At 36.8% G+C, this 14,075-nt stretch overlaps 1 protein-coding gene across 3 annotated transcripts in view; it reads left to right on the top strand.

The window, feature by feature from the left end:
- The window catches only part of SCML2 (Scm polycomb group protein like 2), a 104,296-nt gene extending 90,856 nt beyond the window's left edge, over positions 1–13,440 (top strand). For 2 of the 3 annotated variants that reach the window (XM_049643540.1, XM_049643539.1), the window contains 5 exons: positions 105–287; positions 5,848–5,961; positions 6,815–7,066; positions 10,455–10,606; positions 11,687–13,440. In XM_049643540.1, coding sequence (XP_049499497.1) covers positions 105–287; positions 5,848–5,961; positions 6,815–7,066; positions 10,455–10,606; positions 11,687–11,815 — 830 coding nt within the window. In that variant the 3' untranslated portion in view covers positions 11,816–13,440. The remainder of the gene's footprint in view (positions 1–104; positions 288–5,847; positions 5,962–6,814; positions 7,067–10,454; positions 10,607–11,686) is intronic. The other variant, XM_049643541.1, reaches the window with a different exon arrangement.
- Positions 13,441–14,075: the final 635 nt, after the last annotated feature.

Genomic DNA, 14,075 nt, shown 5'->3' with positions numbered 1-14,075 from the left:
ATATTAAAAAATAAGATTACAAAAGTTACTTTTTTTTTTTTTCGTTATTTTTTTTTTTTTTTTTTTTTTTTTAACCGCCCCCCCCCCCCCCCCCCCCCCGATAGCCTCCTTTGATGGGGAGACTCATTCTGTCCAGCTCCCTCCAGTGAATAGTGCATCATTTGCCCTTCGCTTTCTTGAGACCTTGTGCCACAGCCTGCAGTGTGATAACCTTTTGAGTAGCCAGCCCTTTAGCTCTTACAGAGGTAATACTCAGAGTCCTACAGAGCTTGATAAAAGTGTACCAGGTGAGAGAAAATGTAAAATTTTATACTGTGCTTCTATATTTCTATTACATTTTATAATTAACTTGAGAATCTTGTGTCATTCAGGTTTTCCTTGTGTCCTCCTCAAAGTAGCCACAATAAACTAGACATATATAATATATAGTTGTTTTTGTTCATTCGAAACAAGAAAATAAATTCTTATATTCATAATGAACTTGAGAATCAAAACCTGAAAAGTATCCCATGGTTTGATTTGCGTGTCCCTAATGGCTGAGGTTGTTTGCATCTTTTCATGTGCTTACTGGCGATTTGTGATCTTTGGAGAAATGTCTATTTAAATCCTTTGTCTATTTTTAATTGGGTTCCTTGGTTTTTTATTGCACAGAAATAAAATATATTTGTTCCTGGTATATATCATATTGTAGTTGTTATATATAAAGAGTCTTTATATATTCTGGATATAAGTTCCTATCAGAAATACGCTTTGCATATATTTTCTTCCATTCTGTAGATTGTCCTTTCACTTTCTTTATGGTGTCCTTTGAAGCACAAAACTTTGTAATTTCAGCGAAGTCCATTTTATCTATTTTTTCTTTTGTTTCTTGTATTTTTGGTGTCATACCTAAGAAAATACTCCTTAGTAAAAGTTCACAAAGATTTACCTCTATATTTTCTCCTAAGAATTTTATAGGTTTAGCTGTGTATTTAGATTATTGATCTATTTTGCATTAATTTTTCTATGTATAGTGAGGTAGGGGGTCCAATTTCATGCTTTCACATTTGGGTATCTAGTTGTCCCAGCACCATTTGTTAAAAGACTACTCTTTCCCTATTGACTTGTCTTTGCACCCTTGTCAAAATGTATGGATTTATTTCTGGACTTTGTATTTTATTGATCTGTATGTCAATCCTCATTGCAGTACCACACTATCTTGGTTACCATAGCTTTTTGTAGTAAGTTTTGAGATTGGGAAGTATGAGTTTTCCAACTTTGTTCTCCTTTTTCAAAATCGTTTGGGCAAGTCTGGGTTTCCTTATGAATTTTAAGATCAGCTTGTCAATTTCTGCAAAGAAGCCAGCTGGAATTTTAATAGAGAGTGTGTTGAATCTGTAGATCATTTTAGGGATTATTGCCCTGTAATAATACTGAGTCTCCTAGTTCATGAACATGGGATGTCTATTTATTTAGGTCTCACTTAATTTATTTCAACAGTATTTTGTAGTTTTCAGAAAGGACATCTGGCACTTCTTTTGATAAATTCATCCTGAAACATTTTATTCTTAACATTATTGTAAGTGGAATTATTTCCTTAATTTTGGGATTGTTCATTGCAAGTGTATAGAGATACAATTGATTTTTTTATTATTAATCTTGTATTCTGTGGTCTTGCTGAATTTATTTGTTCTCATTGGAGTTTTTGTATGTGTGAATTTCTTAGGATTTTCTTAAAGTGTATTTTGTCTGATATTAGTATAGCCACTCCAGTTTTAAGTACTGTTTGTATGGTGTATTTTTTCTCAGTCTTTTTCTATGAACTTATTTGTGTATTTGAATTTAAAGTGTGTCTTTTGTATTTAAGTATGTAATTGGAACATTTTTTTTAATCCATTCTGCTAATCTGATTTTTTTTTTTTACTGGAGTATTTTCTTATGCACAGTTAATATAATTACTAATAAGGTAGGATTTATTTATTTTTTATTCATTCATTCATAAGGTAGGATTTACATCTACAATTTTCTTACTTGTTTTCTGTATGTCTTAGGTTTCTTTTGGTCTTTTCTTCCATTACTTTCTTTTTATTATTTGTTTGAAATAGAGGGTTTCTTGTATACCATCTTAATTCCCTTGTTCCTTTTACTAAATTTATTGAGTTCTTTTTTTTTTTTTCTTTTCTGTCCAGGAGTTATCTTCTTAGTAGTTGCCTTGGGGATCACAATTAACATCTTAATTTAAAACAGTCTAGTTTGGATTAATACCAACTTAATTTTAATATTATGCAAAAACTTTGCTCCACTACAGCTCTATTTCCTGCCCCCTTCTTTGTTCTTTTATTGCCAAATTATATTTTATACATTATAAGCCCCCAAATACAATTTTTTAATTGTTGTTTTTTCATTTTTTTTTTATTACCATGTTTTTTATTTTTTAAAGTAAGCTCTCTGCCCAATGTGGGGCTTGAACTCATGACCCTGCGATCAAGAGTTGCATGCTGTACTTTCTGAGCTAGCCAGGTGCCCCTAGTTGTTTTTTTAAAGGCAGAAGGAGAAGAAAAGAGTTATAAACACAAATAAATTTACTGGTACTCTTTGTTTTTTTATGTGGATTTGAGTTGCTGTCGAATGTCATTTCACTTCTTGTAGGGTAAGCTGTTTGAGTGAGGAATCTTCTCACTTGTGAGCTGTTTAAAAACGTGAGGAATTTCTTATTTCTCCTTCATTTTTTAAAGGTTAGTTTTGCTGGATGTCGAATTCTTAGTTGACTGTCTTTTTGTCAATTTGAATGTCATCCCACTTCCTGGTAGCCTCTGTAGTTCCTGATGAAAAGGAACTTAATCTTATCAGGGATCTCTTTTACATGAAGACTTGCTTTTCTCTTGCTGATTTCAAGATTCTCTTTGTTTTTTGCTTTTGATTAGTTTGACTGTTTTTTTTACGTGTGGATATCTTGGAATTTTTCCTGATTGGAGGTTGTTGAGGTTTTTGGATATTTGGGTCAATGTTTTTCATCAAATTTGGGAAACAGCCATTATTTTTTCAAATGTTCTTTCTGTCCTCTTCTCTCTGTCACCTCTCCTTCTGAAACTCTCTCATTATGTGTGTTTTGGTGTCCTTGATGGTATCCCATAGGTCTCTGGGGTCTGTTCATTTTTCCTCATTCATTTTCCTTTCTGTTCCTTAGACTGTATAATTTCATTTGACATTTCTTTAAATTTGCTGGTTCTTTCTTGTGTTAGTTCAAAGCTGCTGTTGAGCCCATCTAGTGAATTTTTCATTTCATCTATACTACTTTTCAAGTCCTAAATTTCAATATCCTTCTTTTTTGTAATTTTTGTATTGATTGTCCCTATTTGGTGAGATATTTGTTCTCATATTGTCCTTTAGTTCTTTAGATATTATTATTATTAGTAGTAGTAGTAGTAGTATTTTTAGTTCTTTGAACATAAATAGAATCGCTGATTTAAAGTCCTTGTCTACTAAGTCCAGTATCTGGGCTTCCTCAGAGACAGTTTCTACTGCCATATTTTCCCCTCTTTGTATGGGCCATACTTTTCTGTTTCTCTGCATGTCTCCTAATTTTTTAGTTGAAAACTGGGCATTTAAAAATAGGGTAAAGCAATAACTCTGAAAATCAGCTTTTCTCCCCTTCCCTAGGGTTTGTTGTTGCTGGTGCTGTTTGTATAGTGACTTTCCTGGACTAACTTAATGACTTCCTGCGCTCATTTGTTATATGTGGTCACTGAAGTCTGCTCACTTAGCTTAGTTTTCAGCAAATGATTGGACAGGGATTTCCATAAATGCCTGCAACTGGTCTTTTCCCCATCCTTTGCCACGTAGTTCTGTGTATGTGCTAGAATTTACCTTGAACATTCCAGGAAGCAGTTTATAAGTCTGCTTTGTGCAGAGCCTCAAGGTTAGCAAGAAATGAAAGATCAAGACCTTCTTAGGTCTTTCCTGGACATGGATACAGCCTTGCACATGCATATGGCCTTCTAGATTCCCAGGAATATCTCCATGTTTTTCAAAGTCTCCTAATGGACATTTTATTCTCCAGGGTTTTTGTTTTGGTTTGGTTTGGTTTGGTTTTTTAAGCTTTTTGGTCAACTTCTTGTGAGCCCCAGCTGGTAATGCTGGCTCGGGCAGCTGCATTGTTAAATAATTGCTCCTTTGGGGGTGCTTTGTTTTGTTTTGTTTTTTTGAGCGATGTCTTGGAGATAGGGCTGTTCACACAGAGTAGGCTCTGATTTAGGTCAAATAAAACAAGCCCTGAGATCAGAGCTTTTCGTTGAGCTTCAAGATTGGTCAAATAGTGACAGTTCTCTGGGGATAGGGCCTTGTGGGAGCTCCAAACCCATTGTGCTGCCTCCAGTGACTACTAGGCTGCTGGTTTTCATAGCTCCGGTAGTTGTGAACCTGTTGGTTTACAAAGCTGCTGCAAAACTGAGTGAAGGGGATGATGTTAGGGAAGCTAAAATGGCACAGAATTTACTGTTCTGACATTTAGCCATTTTTTTCTTGAACAAATGCTTTTATGATTGTTGTAAGCCTTTACTTAATGTCCAGAGTTTTTGGAAAAGGTAATTTTGCCAATGTCTTCATTATTTTTATGAAGAAATGGATTTTTGGAGATCCTTAATCAGTCATCCTGGAAGTGCCTCGCGATGATGCCTTTTAAATTACTTTGTGAATTACCTGCTTTTTTCTGGTTATCTCTGAAGGAACAATTTCATGCCTGAGGTTATTTCTACGATATCCAGAAGCAGAAATTAAGACTCATTTTTATATTTTATCAGCCTTAGATAGTAATCCATATACCAACTTCATAAATTTTTCATAAAGCATTAGAATATTAAAAGTAAAAGATGAGTAAAGTTTTTCTGATCTTGCTAAGAATCTGAGGTAAACAAACATCTATAGAAAACTAAATGTTAGTATTTGACTTTTCTGTGTCCATTTAATAATGGATATGAAAAGAGTCAAAAGAGAGTCAATTAAATTCTTTATAAGAATTTAAATGTCCTATTTGTAGAAATATTTGTCATTTACTGAAATATGTTTTGTGTAATTTTGTAGTTCATGATTAAAAATAAAATCAAGTGGTAAGAGCTCTCTTAGACTCTTCAGTAATCAGTCAGTAACCAGATGGCTAAAGGTTGCTTATCAGGTGATCTTAAGAAGCATGCCCTGACCCCCAGCCCTCTTGAACCAGATAAAGTTTGACTTTGGTACTTTCTTATTGTAATATTTCTTCTCACTCAAGTTCTATTATCAGACTTTTTAGATTTCTATTATACTTAATTTTTCCTTTTAGTTGAGGGTTAAATCAAGATATTGATTGATTTTTAGAGAGTAATTGATAATTTGATATGTCATTACTTTCAGGATCATGCCTTAAAGAGTAGTCCTTTAGGTAGAAATGCATTTGGCTTAATAATAAGCTGTAGAGTATATAGTAAGGGTAGCTCTAGGCCACGATTGTTGCGTGTAAAATGGGATGTCCATTGTACCCTGTCTTCTCCTTTTCTGAATTCTTAACTTTTCTTGTTGATGAGAATAATTTTCCCAGGCCTTTTGACACGGTATAATTGATTTTCTCACTGCTTCCTGAGGTAGAGAGATGTGATGACCCTAGAATAAATGATGCCTAGACATAATGCTTTTAGCTCTTGAATATGATGTCAATGAAATATATAACAGGATGAAATGAACACACATTATTCATAAACAATCAAGTAATTGATAAATTATTGATGAAGTTATAGTAGGCAGATGATTTGGAAACAAAAGTGTTATATGCTGATGATCTGACAATGCTTGAGGAATGTTAATTAGCTATAACAGACACCTTTTTTTTAAAAACAGTAAAAGAAGACATAACAGAAAAGAAAAGCCCCAAACGGCCTTCTCAGGAACCTTTACCTTATGTTGTTCCTGTGTCACCTAAGTTCCCCAAAACAAAGGTGCATGCTTCTACAGGTAAATAGTATTTATACATCCCAGGAGTGGGAAGAAAAGTCACTCTACTACCACTTACTGTATGCTCTTGGGTGGGGGTATATATTTTTTCAAATCAGTTTAGCAGTCAGGCTACTGCTTTGGCAGCTTTGTGGAGTGTTTCATTCCCTTCAGAAGCGCACGGTTGTCGTTTCTCCTTAGATAAAAAAAAAAATTATAGTAACGTTTTCCATTCAGCTTTGTTGCTGAAAGCTCATAAAAGAAGATTAGAAAAACCTAGTACCTTTCTCCAGTGAAATTTGCTTTTTAATATTTTTTTTATTTTTGAGAGACAGTAGGTGTGAGCCAGGGAGGGGCAGGGAGAGAGAATCCCAAGCAGGCTTCACGCTGTCAGCGCAGAACCTGATGTGGGGCTCGAACTCTCGAACCGTGAGATCATGACCTGAGCTGAAATCAGGAGTCGGATGCTTAACGGAGCCACCCAGGTGCCCTCCAGTGAAAGTTTTAAGTGCCCAAGTAGTAAGCAAATGTTAGAAGCCAACTGTGTGGTCATATTATAACAAATAGTTGTGGAGAACTGCATTCTTAAAAATGAATGCTTTAGTGAGGTGTTGACAGCCTTGGTGGCAAGACTGGCAAGGGACAATTGCCATGAGAAACAGGTGATGTCGTGGAATCAATTTGGATTTTAAGACGGTGTCCATTATTGAGAATGCCAAGAAGGGGATGGCCATGTACTTTGTGTTTAGAGGTTTGTGGTTCAGTATAGCATGGCTTAAGTGGCCTGTTGAAGATGACAAGATCTTTTGACCTTTGAAAGTATTTAAGCTGTAAGTCTACTGAAGATAATTGCCTTTGTCTTTTTTTCTTTTAGAAGAATCATTGTCTTCTGAAGGAAATGGCATGCCCAAGGAGGAGAAGCTTCCTGAAGATTCCAAAAGCCCACCACTAAGTCCAGCAAGTTCTGTAACTCCTGACAGCAGAAATCCTGTAAGCGCTCATACTGCAGTCTCCAGGGATTTTTCTCCAAGTGTGCCAGGCCCCTCAAGTTCAGCACTGGTGGGAACTAAATCTACCAAGAGCAGTCAACATGAAGTTAAATTCCAAACGCAGAAGAAAAGTGAAGGTATATTTAAAAACAGTGATTCTCAACCAGTGTGTTCCTTTACTCCTCAAGTTTTCCATGCCCAAAAATATCCCCTGAGAGTGTATGACATTGGAGAAAGTGCCAAAATTAAGGAGTTTGAGTCCTCCCTATTAATGTCACTGTCAGGATCAGGCCACTACAGATGGCTCTGATCCTCATGGCAGCATAGAACTGTCTTTGGGGATCTGGATCACCAGCCATGTCTCTCATAGAGACTTCTTAATTCATGGTTCTTATTAATGGTTCCCTTGTAATTTATCATTTCATTGGCTACTGTCTGGACTCACAAACAAACCTCCTGTGACACTGAGGCTTGGAACGATGTACTCCCTCTCCTTTTTGATGTACTCTCTTCCTTGTCAGAAGAGACCTTTCCTGGCCCTAGCCTGTGTGTGACTCCCAGATCTGGGTTCTGGTACTCTGTTGCTGCAGCCATTTCTCCATTCTCCACACCCTCGGTTACTCCCTCAGACCCACCAGGAGTATTTAATATGTGTAAACACGGCAGCAGCATCTTGCCACTTGGAAAGAGCCAGCATAGTTTTCCATGTGCAAAGATAGCTGCCCTTTACCATTTTAAGCACTAAGAGGGTGGGGGTAGGGGTAGAGGTGGGGTGAGGTGGGTTAAGGGTGAGAATAAGTGTTCTATCCTTTTTGCCCTGGTAGGCATCTAGGTAAGGTGAGTAGTGAAGGCAGTAGGAACTGTCTGACTCAGTTGCTTTTTATCATGGATATTATCTACGGGCACCTGCACTGCATACATGCTATGACATATTTCATGTCGTCCCCTTCCATCTCCCACCCCATGTAGATCGCCTCTGCTTTCAGAGTGACGTTTGCAAGGAGTCTGACAATAGATGTTTATTCCATAAAGGGATAACATAGCTGGAATTTTATGTATTTTCACAAAATACGAGCTTTTGAAGACGGGTCGCCTCAGTAAAAGACTATAAAAGGTTACCTCCGATGCTGAATATCTCACTTTCAAATGTATGCCTAAGCATACCAAAGTAGCCTGTATTTGGGCTGGAGAAGGCTAGTTTCTGGTCTTTCCAGGAGTGAAAAGACTAATAGTAATAACATTACTTACTAGTAATTTTCTATTATTAATAATAGAAATCAGCATCATCTTCATCACTGTCTGCCATGTGCCAGGTGCATAATATTGTACATAGCCTTATACAGTACATCTTTACAATAATTCCTTGAGATGTATGTGCCTGTAAACATTTTTCTGTGAGAAATCTGAGAAGTCACTTGTCTAAGGTCCCCAGCTAGAAAGTGGCTGGGTCAGTCCTTGAATCCAGGCGCTCTGGCCTCAGGCCGTACACTTTACTTCTGGGCTGCTTCCATCTCCAGAGACTAGGTAAGCATTTCACTTGAAAACTGTCTAGACGTGTCATTACTATTACTTTCTTTAAGGTTTTGGAACTGTTACTTAAGGCTGAGTCCCCCCCCGGTTGCCGGTGATGCTTTCACAGCCCTCTGCCCTGCCCCATTATTTGAATGAAATAAATTGTTTATTTTTATTTTAGGAAAGAAATCCAGTAACATTGTCGTGGATAAAATCAAATCACTTTCATTTTATTTGTTTCAGAAACATTAGTGTATGTAAGACAAAGCCATTCATGAAAAAAAGCATGACTGAACTTTATTTTTCACATAGTTTATTTCATGTAATTATTGAGAATAACACTAATGTTTGCAATTATGATTGTTTTGAAGATACAGGCCCACTTAAATTATTTTTCCATAATGGATTAAAAATAGATGATCTTACAGTTGTTTTAACATAAAATTATAGCTTTATTCCATAAATTATATCTTTGCCTATAGGTTTTCTGTTGTAATCTTTGAAACTAGTTACATGTTATTTGAGACCTAACTATACCAGATTCCGATGACGTAAACCAGAAATCCCACAAAAAAGTTAATTTAGAGGTATTGATTAGCTTTGCCAGTAACTTCTTAATCTCACATTGAGTCTTTCTTGAGCTAAAGGAGAAGACTTTTCTGTCTAAATTGTTAAAATGCCTTAGGCATGGCATGGTCTATACACCGTCGTCATTTTCATTTGGGTTGACACAGCCCAGCGGCATTTCTTGGTAGATACGACCAATAATTTTATCTCTGAGAAGTGGAAGGGAGGATGTATTTTAGTAAAGAGTTGTTGTTTCACATTGAAGTTGCAATAGTGAAAGAGAAAACAAATATACTTTTGAGCTACACATAAAAAAAAACTCACCATTGTGAGTTCTTTTATCTTCTGTTTTTCTTTGCCCTTTACATGGGTAAATATCAAAATGCCCCTAAAATGGCTGGAGCCCAGATAGGAGAGAAAAAGTATATCTTTGGTTAATTCATACCAAAAACAAAAAAAACAAATCTGTGTTGACGGTCCTTGTTTAAAGAAACAGATCTTCCTAGCAAATTACAAAACTCTCTTCTGTCACACATTAAACTTTAGAGAGTCAAGCCACTCTGGTTGAGTAAATGAATACTTGTCTGGACACAAAGAAATTATACCACAACTTGGTGAACAGCACACCTAAAACTTTTTGAAGTATGAGTGCTTAATTTATTCTCTGTCTCAGTTACTTCTTTTTTTTGACCTGAAACATTCAACCAGAATATCTATTACTATGCAATTAAACTTGAGAGAGGTATTCAATATAATGTTAAAGTTACTTCTGACCTAGCCAAGCAGAAAATAATCCTCCTTTCTTCAAAATTCAGAGAAGCATTTAAGCCATAAGAGACAGGAATTTAAAAAGCAAAGTGATGCTAAAAATGTCCATATTGAATACATGGGAGAGATTCAGTAAAAACTAATTTGGTTCTCAAAGATAATGGGGTTATTGAAATTCATTGATTAAAGTGAATAAATGTAAGCAATTAGAAAACCAAATCTGGAGACTTGCCATTGTATTTAGCTGGTAAGAGAAACCTAGTCTAGACATACTAAGAGGCGGGAGATTGAGAGAAATTCATTGAAATACTTAAAGAGAGTAATAGGTTAACTTAGATTAACCTAATTTAACCCAAGCAACAGATCTTTTGCTGTCTTTGCCCGTGGCCAACAAGGCCTCAGATTGCTCAGTCTGTTTTATGATTTTTGAAACTTTAGGGTAAATTCTGAAGCTGCTTTTGTTTTGGGGGGAGGTCAGATGGGGTACTCTTGGGTAGCCATCCTCAGGTCACCTCTAGCTAGACTTGCACTGGATTCTACACTTAGAGTGCCGGGTCCTTGCTGGGGTGCTTACTAGAAGGTTCCAGGAATGAGAGACCATCTCTCCCTACCTAACATCTCTTCTTTCAGGATAATGATCAGGTCAAGTATGATTTGTCTTTTTTCCCCCCATTGAAGCTCCAAGTTATATAGCTGTACCTGATCCCAGTGTCCTGAAACAAGGCTTCTCTAAGGACCCTTCAACCTGGTCTGTGGATGAAGTGATACAGTTTATGAAACATAAAGATCCTCAAATATCAGGCCCCCTCGCCGACCTCTTCAGGCAACATGTAATGTATCTTTTGATCCGGTTTTCCTGCCGTAATGCCTTTCAATGACCTCTGTGCAGGCCCTTCAGTTGGATGGATGCTGATTAGTGTGGATGGTGGGGGAACCCTATCAACTGATTTTTTTCCATATGTGAGAAAGCTTACTTGGCCCAAAGTTAGCTTCTTAAAAGGTAGAGGCTGGATCTGTGCTTTAAACGGGTACTCGAGTACCTAAAGTACTACAAGTCTTGAAGTTCTCCAGAGAAGATGATTCAACATGGCCACTCTCAGATGTCTTCTCCCACAAGGATCCTCCTCCCCTCTCCTCCCTGCTCTGCCCCAGGACCGTGAGTAGGAGGGGGTAACCACAAGCTGTGACAGGGTATCTTCCTTGTTAATGATGCTCAATGAGTCCAGCAACTGCAAGATTAAATGCAGTTTTATTTTAAATAGGAGCTCGTTAATCCCAAATAACATGCTTCTGTGACATAAACTGGTTAACTAAGGAAATAAAGAAATTTTAGGAGGATGCCTTGTGTCTATTAAGTAATGTTTATAGTCTTTTCTGAGAAATCAGTGACCAAATATCTTACGTCCTTTTCAGTATTCTAAGAAAATCAGTAGTTTTAGCATTTAATTAGCTTCAGACAACTAACTAATTCGCTTTCAACATAAAGACAGCACTGTGTATATAGCACATTTATAGTTTGCATTGATGCTGACATACTCATATTTCCAGCCTTTTTAAGAAAGTTAATGACCGTCTGAAATTTGTTTCTACAATTCATAGTTTTCTACTCTTTGTCATAGGTAGGTAGTATTGTATTCAACACACAGTACTTAAAATCAGACAGCTTGATGCTTAGGCCATTTTTGAAAGATACTGGATTAAATTTCCTTTTTCTTAAAATTTGAAGTAAACTTAAAAATTGTCAAATGATGTCTTGCTGTAGAAATTATATTTTTAATAGTTCTCAGGAAATAATATTCAGAGAATATATATCGAGAATGTACAACTGCCCTCTATTTTACATGTTCTTATATAGATATAACTTGACAAGGTAGGAATGCATCATTAATCGTAGTTTCCTTTCTCTATAGGAAATTGATGGGAAGGCTCTGCTACTCCTCAAGAGTGAGGTGATGATGAAGTACATGGGGCTGAAGCTGGGCCCGGCATTAAAGTTGTGTTACTACATTGAAAAACTTAAAGAAGGAAAATACAACTAAAACAAAATTGTATGTTGAGATTGGACACAATTCTCAGTTGTCCTCATAACTTTTAATTTAAAAATGTTCTTATTCTCCTAGCAGCTTTTGTTTGGTAGACAGTTCCTCTAAAAGTACGTATATCCAGAATCGCAAACAACGTTATAGTTCTCTCTACTTTAAAAACCGTTTAACGTTAGTAGTAGTATATTCAAATTGGGAGTTCTTTATGCCTTTTCCTTATTTTACAGTTGAAAATTTATCATTTTATTGCACAGTTTACAAATTTATTTCATGCTGGAAACAGAGAAATACCTTTGATTTCAGTTAATGTTTATATATAGAACCAAAACAGCTGAATCCCAAAGGGGAAAGTATCAGGGACTGACAAGTTCTCTCATAAAATCCATGAGAAGTTTTCCTTAGAAGAGAATTTAAAGATGCAACTGCAGACATTATCTTTCTCCAAATATTTTATGTCTGTTACTGCCATTTTATGTTTGTGTTCTGCCAGTTTCCAGAAAGGGAAAGCCATATAAATTATTTTCCTTTTGTTATTATTTCTCTGTATGTTGTATTTGTTCATATTTAAAGAAAAAAAGCAACCTTATAAGCTTTCATAAAGTGTTCTTAATCAGTTTTTGATAAATGTTGAACAGTTATAGGATACATAGAATGGTTGTTTTATGCAGGAGATATTATACTACAAGGGTGGTTTGGATAGAGTCAGGTTAATTTTTTTTCAATAATATACCTATTATTTTAAAACGTTACATATTTTCGCTAAGCGTAGACATTTAACTGGGCATTCATTCCTCACATCTCTATATGAAGACACCTGTGCCCAAATTTTTATAAGATATATATTTTATTGTCTGTTTATTCCTCATATGGATACTATACCATATTTATATATTATTCTATACCTGTAGGTATACGAACAAGTAAATCTCTTCTTTTTGAATTTAATATGGCACTTTGTACTGCCACAGAGGTGATGGTGAACTATTTATATAGTTAGAGGCTTTTATTCTATAAAAAATATGTGCATCATTTGCTATCACTATTACCTCTCAGCTTTGTCTTCAGGGGATAAGAAACAATCCGTAGGTTGGTTTTCACACAGGGAAGTTCTCTGTCCTATGCAATGTTTCTAGTGAATTTGCTTAGCTCTGAGCCATTTATTCTGCTACATTTTGGAAGATGCATTAATTCTGACTTCTCATTTTGGGCTTTATTTTTAAAGTTAGAACTTTAAAGGGGAAATGGTGCTATATGTTTATTGTAATTACTTTGTACAACTTTGGTGTAATGTTTATAAGCTATGAGAATCTGTGCTAAAAGTCTTAGCCATTTGTTGTAAATGCCAATAAAATATACACCAGGGGCATGAATGTACATTTTCTTTCTCAGAAAACCAAATGTACTTTATATAAGAATGCAACTATTTAAAGGGTGATTTTATCTATGTTATTCCTTTTGTGTTATAAGACAGAATTCTAATTTAAACCTGGTTTTTCTTCAAATTGTTTGTGTGAAGATGCCGGTGCCCGGTTGAACAGTCCTCAGGTGTGTTTGTATGAATACTATGTTTTACAGTTTTCAGATTTAAAAATTTAATAAAGTTTAAAAAACACAATAATTAATGTCAGAGCCTCAGACTCGAGTTTATTCGCTTTCACGGCGTGACATTAATGCACGCACTTATTAGAGTTGATGAAGAGGCATTCTAGTAAGTTCGTGGGTTTCTGTGTCCAAATACTTGAGTTTTAACACTTGCCCTCGTTCTACATTTAAGCGGATCCCTCGCAGGGGGGCCTGATCTCTCGTAGGGCCTTAAACCGGACCCCGGGGGAGCAGTGTGACGTGACCTCGGGGAGCTTCAGTCATCTGTCCTCAAAACCTGTTGCTCACCGTGGTATTGATGGGAACGAACGTGCCAGAAAACGCCAGTGCCCCCGCGCTTCTCGTCTGCCCTGAGTTCCCACGTCTGCCTGGCAATTCTGGCTGCTCCTGTGCCACCGGGAGCCCGAAGCCGTTCTGCCTTTGTGCGTCCAGTTCTCCCAGCTTACGGGTGGCCAAGCCTGAGAGGCTGGGGCCTGGGCTCGAGTCGCCTTCGGCGTCTGACCCCTTGTCCCCCTCCCCTGCACCAGGAGCTACTGCTCCATGCCTTTGAACCCAGAAGCTCCTACCGCTGCAACAGCGGGTCTTGTAGTTCACTGGGGACGACGGGGCCCTCCCTGGCGGAAGCTCCAGGGCTGAGGCGCGAGTGCCCGGAAGC

The sequence above is a fragment of the Panthera uncia genome, chromosome X, assembly GCF_023721935.1.
Source record: "Panthera uncia isolate 11264 chromosome X, Puncia_PCG_1.0, whole genome shotgun sequence".
In the NCBI taxonomy this organism is placed as follows: domain Eukaryota; kingdom Metazoa; phylum Chordata; class Mammalia; order Carnivora; family Felidae; genus Panthera; species Panthera uncia.
This window is presented reverse-complemented; position numbering and strand designations above follow the sequence as displayed.